Source organism: Poeciliopsis prolifica, unplaced genomic scaffold (genome assembly GCF_027474105.1).
Source record: "Poeciliopsis prolifica strain line A6 unplaced genomic scaffold, Auburn_PproV2 SCAFFOLD017, whole genome shotgun sequence".
NCBI lineage: Eukaryota > Metazoa > Chordata > Actinopteri > Cyprinodontiformes > Poeciliidae > Poeciliopsis > Poeciliopsis prolifica.
Window position 1 is genome coordinate 2242759 of NW_026562392.1, and position 12881 is coordinate 2255639.

The following is a 12881-nucleotide window of genomic DNA, read 5'->3' on the forward strand; positions in this document are numbered from 1 at the left end:
CAAATACATCTTAAGTTTATGTATTAACATAACTGGAGTGTCAATCGAGTGTTATGGTCAATAGCAATTGGCTGCAACATTGGTTTACTTACAGTTTATCTTTCTTTTGCCCAGGGAACAAGAGTCCATAAAAAACTCCACAAAACCTGTAGTTTTGAAGTTCCAGTGGTGTTTCTTTTTTTATTGTTTCTTTTTTTTTTTTTTTATCTCAGTCTGGTTCTTGTACTGGTAAAGATCTCTGGGGAAACAACTGGATTCATCTGGATTATCAGGGTTGATCTGCTTGTCTTGAGCCAGACAAGATTTTTCACAGCAATTCATCATTATGTGTGCAAATCATATGAAACAGAAAAATTGTTAAAAGTTGTAACACAAACATTTTGTGTTACAAAATGACTTGATATGTAATTGTGGATCATTTGGAACTTGACAGTGATGTTGGAATGAAAAGATGTAGGGGAAGGTGGAGGATGATGTAATGTGTCTCCAAAAGGCACACCAGCAGAGGGACAGATCTTTTCATGGAAACCATCTGGCAACTTCAATGTGGGCCACACCAAACCTGAAGTGCACACCATTCTCCATTTGGTCTTGCTTTCTTTCCCCTGTCCATTTTTCCTTCCTTGCATTCTTCTTTGCTTCCTATCCTCACCCTCCTTTCCATCACTGTACCTTTTCAACCCCACTGCTTTTTTCCTCGTTTTTTTCTCACTCAAAAATATCCTACTCATTAATGCATGGCAGCTGCAGGGAGCAGTGTTACCTCATTTTTCCATGGCAACGGTCTCTCTGTTTCAGCATATCCCATTTCAGTTTTGGTAGCAACGTGTTCCTTTGCCAAAGCTGAACACATTCACGTGTTAAATAGAAGAAATTATTTCAAAATTCTTGAAATAAAATCACCATTCTTTTCAGTTGCAATTATTTTCAGGTCCCGGGAGAACATGGGTGTCCATGGGGAGAATGCAGTATGAGGGACAGCAGAATGAAAACAGGGAGAGTGGTGTCAGGTAGACAACTATGTTTTGAATGGGCAGCATAGGACCAAAGGAAAGATTTAGATAGATTTACAAAAATTAAAAAAACAGGACATCTGTGAACATACAATGAGTAAAGAATAAAAGTACATCAAAATTTAAACACTAACATCCATTAACAGACATTCACAGAGAAATCGACAACCGTAATGAGCCAGTCAGACACTCAAACATTCAGTAACATCTAAAAACACAACTGATTAGTAAGGATGTTAACCAATTGAGTCCAGTGGAAAAGACTCAACACTTTTTACCAATCTTGACAAGCCTGACCTATCGATTTTGATTTTGGCTGATAACTTTTTTTTGTCTGAAATGTTGCCAAACATAGTAAGAAAGTTGCTGAGTTGGCTTCAGTGGGGTGACTATTGTTAACTGCAAATGAGAAGACATGACCTGGTGGGCCAAACTTCTCACAACAGAGCAGAAGAGGACAGCATCCGATTCATAGACCTTTGCTGAGGTTGATACGATCGGTGGATAACATCAGCTTATCAACCGATCACCCAAAATTAAGAAAATTGGCAATGATGAATCAGCTGGCTGTTAAATCGGTTTACTCCCAGTTGAAAATGAAATCAATGCAGACGTAAAAAACTTTTCAAGAGGAAACTATTTTCTACTAAAAGTTGAAACATGTCTGCTGTTTATTTAATCTGTGGGAGAGCGAGAGAGCAAAACGTTTTCTAAATGACAGGAAGGCTGAACAAAATACAGGAAAGTTGCTCTGTGATATTCCTTTGAGCTTTCAATCTCTTTGTTGCCCAGAGAACAAGCCGGAAATGTAGATCTTGAAAATCTTTAACTAGCCTCTGGCACCTTTTACACTGAGTGTGAGTTCAGTGAAACTAAAACATTTTAGTTGCGAATCCAGCTCTGCACTTATACTTCTCCATTGGTAGGAGTGTCCCACAACAACACTTTTTGAAACCAGGTCTCAGAGGAGGAGTAGATTGTGAAGCACTTTGCACATGTGAATGCAAGCATGCGCAGAACATACAGCTGTGTGGTTTGTTTTACCACACAGCCGTTGCACAAATACCTCATAAACATCACCCATTCCTCTTTACCTCCAAGCTTCCAAATGTTACATAAAGAACATTTTATATTTTTTTTCTAGCATTAAATTTTATGAAGGGAGCATTTGGCAGTAACCAGGACATAGCAGACAGACCAAAGGCTCTGGTGCTGAACTTACCAATATTTTTGCTTTATTGTTTTGGGAGATTCTCATTGCAGAGATTGCCTTTGCCATTATTTCTTACATGTGATTACATGAGATGGAGTGAAAACAGAGACATTCCTTCTTGGACTTACACTTAAGAACTTGTGGCATAAAAGCCAACAAACCAACTAACCTGTTATTTAACCTTTGAAAGGGTATACTATCAAGCATAAGTAAAATTTCAACCATGTCTTAATAAAATGCTGCACATTCTTAATTCAGAGTTTATGACATCATGGCAAAGCCTCTTGACTCCACTTTTAAAATGAGAATTTTTTTTTTTTTTTTGCAGTTTATCACATTTCACTATTCTGTTTAAGTAGATTTACTTGGTTAGGATAACAAATACTTTAGGTCTACCAGACTGAACCTCCTTCTGCTGGTTTGTTTCTACAGCTTCTAAAAGAAATGGAGAGGAAGGGCATCACAGTAAAACGGGCCAAATGTATTCTGTTTGCACCGCACTAAAATACAAGTAATTGTTTATGTTTCAGATTATCCCAGACCTGTGAAGTCAGCTGTCAGGTTATTGCGTTTGGTTTCCTTTTACTTCTGTGCCAACTCCCAGCTTGTGGTGCAGTGGTAACACATCGGAAGAGGACAAAGGAAAATGGAGGTAATGGTGGCAAATAGAAGGTTGAGTTGCTTTTGTAACACTACTTTTAACACTTCAATGCACTAGCATGTCAATAAAACTAATGTTGGTGTATCATTTCAATTCAAATGAGTCATGCTCGTCTCCTTGTTTGACTGACATTCTTACTGTTCCTAGTTATCAGACATGGACATGAGAGCCAATATAAAAAGGCTTCACAGCTGTGTGTTTGTACAGGTTTTAACAAGTTCAAAATGCTTGGATATTTTACATTTAGTATCACTGTTATTTGTTACCAGTGGGACTAAAAATAGCAAAAGATTTACCAGATTTTTTAAATTGAAATATTTCACCTCACATTACATGGTTTATTAATATTGTATAGCTTAGTGCGATACCAAGCTATGTGTTTTGGTTTGATATTGTTATTTCTTCTCAACAAGCAAAGTAAATAAAAGTAATATTCAAATTACAACAATAATATTATCTGCCTTTATGTGTCTTATTACTGAGAGAATAAAGTTATAATTTTGAGAGAGTGAAGCAGTAATTTTATGAGAATTCTTAAATGAAAGATAAGAATTTAAAATCACGAATGTTGAACATCTAGTGAAGTTATACTTTTGCATCGGTTTTAGAAATAAGGAAATATTTTTAACATGTCAGCAAGAATAATTTTTTTCTGATTAAATAGCTTATTCTTCATGATTTCAAAACATTCTTCTGGTAGAATTTTATCTTTACTCTGTTACTGTGATAATTATACTATACTAAAAAATAATGATTGCCGTATCCTGGGCCAAATAGTGTGTTGGAACTTCGGTGCCACTAATCAGCAGGAATTTTTTTGAAGGAGTTTTCCTCTTCTTAATAAAAGACTTCCATCGTTAGGTACAAACAAACAGGGGAAATAGTAGATGCAGGACAACAGGTGTAAGTGCATTCTGGGAAATTAGATGTAGCCCTGAAGTGAAAGGACAGGGACTCTGTACAAATACAAAATTATAAAGAGCAGGGTTTTTTTTTACACTAAATTCAATAATTTGCAAAACCATCCCAGATTACCTGGAGAGTAAGTCGCTTTACAGCATCCCAGGCATGACTGAAGAGTTCCTTCATTCGCTCCTCAGACGTCGTCCAGGACTCCTCGGCTGCAGTCTCTGGTATCACCTTCATTGGGATGGACATGGGACGTGATTCTGTGAGAAAGGGAAAAATAAATATAATGATGACTAACTGAACTTGACATCTAAGGTTTTATTCAGTAGTCTTTTAAATTCTACTTCCCCAAAACATATTTGGGAACTTTATGCATCCAGTAGTGATGTCAGATTTGTTGAAACATTCAGCCCACTGCTTGAGTAACCTCTTTACCACAGAAATAATGTAGCACCCTGTTAAAGTCTTAAACAAAATCAATATTTTATTTATTAACATGAGGAAATGTACTGTCCTCATTTATCCTTTACTTAACCCTCTTTAAAACTCCCTGTTATTTTCATTTGCTGTACAGTATCATGTTATATGATGTTTAACCAACACTTCATTGAGATGATGTAATGCTGGCACTCAGGTTTTTTGTCTCCAACAGTGGGAGAGGGAACTGTGAGAACTGACATAAAGTGTCTGCGTGTACATACACACACATGCACACTTACTGCTAGAGACGTGATTTGTTCTTGTGTGTGCCAGCTGTGGTCCAGACGCAGGCTGATTGTCTGTGCTGACACTCATGGCAACAGAAGTCAAACGGCAACAAACGTACAATTCGGCTTTCAATTACCTTTCATTAACCTTGTGGTCAAATCACATCTTTACGGTTTAATAACAGTTCTTTTTACAGATGAAAACACAAAGAGGAAGAAAAACAAATGAGAAGAGATGCACAGAGGTATGATGGAAAACCAACCTACTCCACCAGGATAACCTGTAGTCTGTGTATGTTAAAGCCATCTGGACGTCAGGGTTTAGAAAAAAAAAGAAAAAAGAAAAAAGGGGAGGCATCTCTTAAGACACATTAAACTACATCCCATGATTTAAAGCTCCGCTTGCTCAGCAGACTTATTCCACAGTTGTCATGAAACTGGACTGATGTCACAGGACCATTTCGTCTTTTCTGACACAGAGTTACCAAATGTCACAAAGAAAGTTAGCAAAGCAATAACAAATTGTTACTAGGGAAATAGGAAATCAGATGGCTTGTTCACCTAGTTTGCAGTTGCTGTGGAAACCAACCTAAAACGTGTGGAATAACTATGCATGAGTGTGAAGCACATGTGTGAGTGCAAGTAATTAGTGACTGAAACTGTAAGTGGATGGAGCATAACGTGTGTGGCCTTGTATTTGATACATTGGAAGGACAATATTTCCAACAAATGCCATGTTGTGGGGACTAAATGTTCCTTATAGGGAATTCTGAAGTTAGAAAGACAAATTGTGTTTGTGCGCACATGTGTGCAAGTAAAAGAGCACAAAGGACTAGCTCACGATCACTGAGCATTTTCTCATACTCTGCATCCAGGTTCTTTGGACACTTGGGATTATGAGACTGTATGAATTTGCCTACAGGTGGTGTGGCACAACTCTTAAAAAGAGCTGTTTTTTAATCTTCTTTAATCATTAATTATACAGCAATTTTATGTGTTTTGAACAATTCGTTTGTTTTGGGTTGTTGTGACAAAATAATCAATGGCAAGTGACTACTTGGAAAATTTTGCATAAACATATAAAGTTGAGAAAAAAATGCAGTGCCCACTTGCATAGATCAAAATAAATAGAAGCTTTAATTGACCCATGGAGGGTAAATCCACGTGGACAAGTTTGTATATGCAACAGCGTCAGCGTCTGTGTCTTGATGACCATCTCTAGCTAAAACATAGTATCACTGGTTTAATAACCATCATCTCTGGACAAAAGAGCTATTAGCATCATAAGCACTAAAAATTATTGTAATTCAAAAAAAAAAAAAATAAAAAAATCAACAGAACAAAATGACAAAGTGTCCTTGATCGCTTCCCATTGGACACAGATTGTGTCTGATGCTGTTTCTTTTCTCACTCTCCCCCTCATGTGGCCTGACTGTGCAGGTGAGTGCAGCTGGTCCCACTTCAGCTAGCCAGCATGTGAAGCAGCACATTTGAGCCAATGGTGTCCAATGTCAGTCCTCACTTCATGTTCATGTGTTGCCCTGATCCAACACACCTGAACCAAATTAGGGTCTAAACAGCAGACTGCTGCAGAGCTAGGTGTCATGATAAGGAAGGAATCCTCCCCCTTCCCACAGTGGGAAGTTTTATTTGACAAGAAAGGAGTGTGTTTTGGATGTTTTCGAAGAAGGGTGACTGTTTTGCTCCTTTTTGTCAATGAGAACTTATTGTTTGCTGCACCTTTGCTTAAAAGAAGTTTTCACTGTTTAGTAATGATGAACTCATTTTGTTTAGGAGTTTAATATTGGGGTTAAGCTTTTAAACTTAATTGGTTGTTTTCCTTTTAAGTGGCACCAATCATTTTTCCTTTAAAGATTAAATCTCTTAATTTGCTCTATCTTGTATTTTTGCCTTTTCATTCGTCCTGGAATATCAGTCATTTTACATTGCATTTGCTGCAGTTCTGCGATATTACAGCTCTGTTTACTGAACAAACAGACATAACCATATGATTTTCTTTGACAAATTATTTCTCTAAATTATTTAAAGGGTTTTTATAATCTAGAGAAGAATGACAGAATGTGTGTTTTCAACAAACAGTAGTTTGAGTGCAGACTAATTAAGAAAATAATAAAAAAAATATATAGAGAGAGTACATTTCATGTCATGCTGTATTCATTATCAATTTGACGGGGTAAGCAGAAGGAAAAGTATATTATCTAATTACATCATCACAACTGCAAAAGGACATTTTATTCCTTTGAGCTTCAGTAAGTAAATAAAAAACTAGTCTAAGAAATTGCAGAATTTATAGATGCTGATAATTATTACTCTAGTATGTACCCTGTTACTATTGGTTTACATTAAGGTGAAGTGTTGCAGACCAGGTTGCAGCTGCAAACACGCAAATTATTTCTAGCTGCCCATTTGATTTGGATGCATGCAAGTGTTTATTTACTTTTACATGACTCAATTTGTTTCCACATGTTTGAAGATACTAAGAAAAATCAGTGTTGTGCAAAGGTGAACTGAAATGAAGAGAAATCAAGTTGTCCAGGAGGAGTTTCAGAGTTTCTTCATTTCCCATCCAGTCAACGAAGCTCCAGAGGAAGGATTTTTAAGCAATGATATGCATAAAGTGATTGTTCCTGCAGAATACAAAAAAATAGTCCTCTGCCAAAGTACAAAGTATTCTGTAAAGAAAAGCCACTGAGAGATGAGGAGAGATCTGCCGACTGTTTTATGACATGCAAAGAATTTCAACATAATGACACACACTGTCTACGACTTTAAGAGGTTTTGAAAGACCCTATGAGCAATCATCTAAACCCAGTTTCCACTTTCCTCCTCCACTCTGTCATTATCTCTCACTAACACCACTGAGCCTTTATAGTAATCCGTGGCATCCATTGGATGAATCCCAATTCAATCCCAATTTCCCTCTCAGCTCCTCTTATTTAAACCGCGGAAACCAAAGCAACATCGACAAAGCCTAACACTGTTATCATTCTTGAAAGGCGACCTGGAATTCACAGGGATGCATTTTTCCCCAAAGACCCTTCAGTCTGTCCTGGAAGTGAGCGAGAGTAGTGGAAGGGTTCATCTGTGAGTAGATGATACATCCTGAAGTGACGAGGGGAGTACTCTGCGGGGGCAGCTTGGGGTTCCCATCCAATTATTCCTCGTTTTTGTGTTTTCTTTTCCCAACTCCAACCATCATTACGTTGATAAATTATTGACTTTACTAGAAAAATTTAACTACATAAATAACTCCAGAATGAAAATATTATCCCCCTCTGAAAATTCCACAGCAGCCAATAAAAACCTGTCTGACTTCCATCAAGCTACTTGGGCTCGAGTAATGGTAATGTACGACTTTACAGCTCTGCCAGACGTCCTCTCATCAGTTCCATTTCTTTGATTCTCTCTGCTGTTTATTCCTTCAAAATGTATCTGTTTGTCTTTCTGTAATACATCCATTTCAGCCTTTACACTGTTCCCTGTTTTGATGGTAATTCATCTTACAAAAGCAGATGGTACGAGACAAGCAGTGCCTCGACAAACACCAGAGTTTACCTCTTGAAGTGAAACACGTTAACAACGTAACTGTTTATTTATTCCTCGTTTCTTTTTAGTTTTCTTGGTTACCAGGAAAGCTATATTTTATCTCATCATTCAGACCAGAAGCAGGCAGTAATAAAGACAACAATTCTCCTTCCAAACTTTGAGGAGCAGAGCCAGGTATGGAGCTAGATTTCACAGCTATGGAAGTATGCTTGCAGAGAGCCAGCAGCTAATTTTAGGACTGAAAAGAAAAGGCAGTGAGCTCATTACTCTGGTAGATGTTAAAGAACAATGAGAAGCTCAGATCTTGATCAGAGACACTGTGTGGCTGCCAATAAGAACATTCATTAGGGACAAATAAAGAAAATACTTAGAGGCCAGTTTTATGTGAATCAATTTGTGGTCTAATTGTGCGGGCAGACAGAAATCAACCTCAAACTGAGGAAAAAATTGCTTGTTTTTAAAGTCATTTCTCACAGCCTATCTTGTAAAAAACAACAGTAAAGTGTTAACACTGCAGTGATTATGTTACTAAGCAACCTTCTAACAAACCTGTGATAAATGTAAAACAAGTTTTTTTTATTTAGGACTAAAGACAAATCCCACGCTCTGAAGTTCAGAGGGAAGTGAGAGGAAGTATAAGAAAGAGAGGATACTGCACATGTATGAATGGATGCAAACATCTTGTGTCATAAAAGAAAATGGCAAAGAAAATAACTGAGGGCCGTTTTCATTTCCAAAATATTGTGCCCAAAAAACAGGGCCACAGTCAATTACCTAAAATGGTAGTGGTAAGGGTCCAAAACTTTAAATATTTTAGTTTTTTATTTTACAATATGTAACTACTAAATTAAAAAAAAAAAGACTCGTTTGTAGCCAAAAATGAGCTGATTTGGATATTTAAGGCATCGCAAAGCCCCTTTATGATATGCACCATTTAGCACTTTCAGAGGAGACTATATAAAAAAGCACGTCATATTTCAAAAAAGAATTACCCAGATATGTTGTATGATGAATACCAAGGTGACATCTTTAATATTTCACAGTGCATAGACCGACCTGTCACTGTTTTGGTCTTCATGGGGCTGCTGGCATAGTCTGAGGCCTGATTGGAGGGCTGCTTGGCCAGTGGTGCACTCCCCACCGATACCTCGTCTTCTCTCCTCTTGACGAGAGGAACTGGACCTGGATTCTGTAAAGACATCCCAGCATGACTAAGCACCCAAAGGGTCATAAAACTATGAACACATTTTTTTTTTTTTTTATGATTCGCTTGCATTTCTGGGGATGATACTATAATATTATATGATATAACATGAGTTTCTTAGAGCCAGGTTTAGCACTAGGATTGTTTTTTTCCCCTCATTTATTTATTTAATGTATTTAAGCATGTCAAATATATATATATATATATATATATATATATATATATATATATTATATATATATATATATATATATATATATATATATAAAAGCATCCAATTATCTGTGGTATGTGCATTTCCCAGTAGTGCATTTTATTTATTTTCATACAAAAATGTTTATTAAAACTTCTGCACTGTTTCTACAGTTCATTCAGCATAACCTCTGTTACAACAATCCTAAAAAAAAAGAAACAAGGATTAAAAAAGGATTTAAGAAGTCAATATTTTAATGGTGATTGCATCAATGATACATAATTCATTAAATAACATAATTAAAGCATATATATATATATTAAAAATATAAACATCTTCAGTTTCTTTGTCTCTAAGGCTGATAATCATTGTTCATTCTTCCTGAATGACATAATATAAGCCAACTCCTTCAATTGAACACATGGGGGATTGGGAGCATTGAAAACAGCCAAGGCAAATGCCGATTCAGATTCCAGTTCTCTTTTCTCTTCATTGTTCATTTCCCTAGCCATCCTTATCCTTATCTGATTTCTTTAGTTTCCTGCTCATGCTGGTTTAAGCTTACATTTAATTCAACCCCACCTGCTAAATAATGTTCTATCCTCCCTGTCCCAAACTACTTCTTGCATTTTCCCTTTCCTCATTCGCATACCCAGTGTTTTAAACTCGCTTCCAACTCTTCAATTTTCATCATCACTCTTTAGTGATTATCGCTCACTTTCACTTAAATTTGTGGCTTTTTGTTGCACAACAAAAGGCCTTTCCATTCCCAAAGGTTTTGTTCATGTACTTCACTGTGCACTAACAATGCCTCTGTCCCAGATTTTTTTTTTTTTTCCCAGGATTTTTTAGAATCTTGGACCAAACATGTCCATTTCCTCTCTACTGTCCTTCATATGCATTTCACTGTCCTTCAACTGAAGGCTTTGTGTAACTAACCAAGCCTTGAAAAGTGGCCCTGACAGGCAGATGCCCACAGCTTTAAACAAACACACACAAACACACAACCGGTATGTCTATCCTTCAAATTGGCTTTAGTTCAACTCATACAATCACATGAATTCATATTTGATTGTGCAATTGACAAGTAACAGCACAAAAGTAAAATAATGTAATACTTTAAGGGAAATAATCTCCTTTATTTGATGACTGTGTTCATCCTAAGACACAGGGGTAAAAGTTCAGATGGCAAAAAAATGGAGCTCAGAGCCATTTTTAGTCTGCTATGACTGTGATCTGAATCCTGATAAGCACCAGAAAATGACTGTGTAAGTGAACACCTGGCCAGAAAGATAAACTGACTGATATTGTCCAAGAACACGATATGAGATCCAGTACCTGTTGCTGTTTCCTGCTGCTCCCTCTGTGAGGCTGATATAGTAACCATGTGCAGATGATTGGGTCCACATTTACAGCTATGCCCTGGACACTGACCAGTAAGACTGCACCTGCAAAATAAAACATCAAAATGTTAGTGAAACAAAAATGGGTTCAAAAAAACAAAATGATAATTGTAAGCATAGTTAAAAATCAAAAGGTTCAGGTTTGATAATGCTCCACCAGCAACACCAAAACATTTGGGATTAATCAAAATCCATGATAAAATACACATATTGAAAGTAAATTCAGACCAAACCAAACTATTATTATGAGGAGGGAGATAAGACAGATGAGATCTCTGAAATCAATGTAAGATAATAAAGTGAAAACGACCCAGATTGTCAATGCACTTCTTTTTCAGAGCAGCCCATACTGTGTTTCACAGACCTACTGCTGGGTATCAAGCAGGTTTGTCAGAGTGCAGCAAGGAACACAGTTTGTTTCAATTGTGCTGTTCAAAGCCGTAACCCCACTAAGCCAAGAATAACATTTTCTTTTGATAAATTTCAATGAAACTCGAGACTTTCACTGGGTTTTGGTTGACTTTTAAAAAATACTCTTGACCAACAATAAGCAGGCCCTGAGGTAATGCATTAGGATCATATCAATAATGATTCCCATGCCGCCAGGATTAGAGTAGGCTCTTTGGCTTGCAGTGGAATGTCCCGGCATGACGATAGGAGGATGTTTCTGCTCTAGAAAAGACTTTCAGCAGTTTAATAGAGCTTTGGACTAAACTCCAATCTTCTGTTTAGGCCTCAGGGTCTGGAATGGGGTTGGAATGAGCAAGTATGCATTTTCACCTTCAATAATGCCCGGCTGCCTCTTGCATAGCCTAATATTTTAGCGTTTGTAATGCCTGGTCAGTGTATAATAATAAACCTTCCTTAAGAACACCCATGCACTTCCAAATACACATGTTTTTGTTACACTAGCTCTCCAGCTTGGCTTACTCTCCTCTCCATTACTCTTTGTGAACATTGCAAATAAAAATTCTTTAATTTACGCTGCTTTTACAGCATGTTATTAGCGGCCTATGAACTTGTCTGTGTGTGTATTTATGCGCACACCACGGCAATCATCTGTATCAGAAAAGTAGAAGGTGTGCAGCTGTGTGGTTTCTGTGCATTTAAAATGATTCATGCGCATGATGACAGCCTATAAAATTGTCACTGCCAATGTTTGTGTGTAAATCTAATTTACATTTTTAATACAGTTTGAGAATTCAAAATGTGCTGTAATATTGCACCTAACCCCTTTAGTGATGATATATTACTGGCACAGAACTGTTTTGGGGCAAAGAGACTTACTATTCTTACTGAAAACAAATTAAACTGAGAGGTAGTTTACCATTTACACTATGGTAAAGATGCATATCTTTATTGTTGCATTCAAAGAGAAACAGTAGACATCTTTGTTTCTAGACATGTATCTAACTATGCCATCTCGCTCTCTCTTTTACATCAACTCTTCTTGTAGTCAACATCAGCTCCCTTTTATCAGTCTTCCCAAAAATCCTTAATTCTTCCACCAGTACTTATCATCCTACAGCCATCACTCACTTTCTCTTCCTGACATGGAATTATAAGCTTAGAACTGTGGCTTGAACTTTTCCACCACATTGTGGCTGCTTAATAGGCTCTGGCTGTGGCTACAGAGCTGGGGTTTGACTTCAAGCTGTTTCATCATCACTTCGGGGCAGCATGGAACCCAAAAGACTGGGAACAGCCTGAGTAGTGAAGATGTGTTTAATGGAATTATCCTAACTTGTGGTCCTCGGGATGCAGTAAGCCTAATTTAGCACATTTAGCGCAATCAGCAGAAATTACACATAGGACAATAAATTTTCAAACTCGGTTACAGCAGATGGCTGTCTACTGATCTCATCACGTGTGTCAGTCCAGGACACTGGTCTTCCAAGTACATCCCAATTTATATATAGAGATAAACAGTGGCAGTCTGACTGCTTAGCTTTCCATGCTGATAAATTTGCCATGTTGACAGATTATAGCACATCTCTAAAAAGCTGTCTTT

At 37.2% G+C, this 12881-nt stretch overlaps 1 protein-coding gene across 3 annotated transcripts in view; it reads right to left on the reverse strand.

Annotated features, from left to right (window-relative positions):
- The window catches only part of LOC129367556 (intermembrane lipid transfer protein VPS13B-like), a 291895-nt gene that overhangs the window by 176442 nt on the left and 102572 nt on the right, over nucleotides 1-12881 (reverse strand). For all 3 annotated transcript variants that reach the window (XM_055042090.1, XM_055042091.1, XM_055042092.1), the window contains exons 20-22: nucleotides 10806-10915; nucleotides 9127-9259; nucleotides 3923-4056 (exon numbers count right to left, since the gene is read on the reverse strand). In XM_055042090.1, the coding sequence (XP_054898065.1) occupies nucleotides 3923-4056; nucleotides 9127-9259; nucleotides 10806-10915 (377 nt within the window). The remainder of the gene's footprint in view (nucleotides 1-3922; nucleotides 4057-9126; nucleotides 9260-10805; nucleotides 10916-12881) is intronic.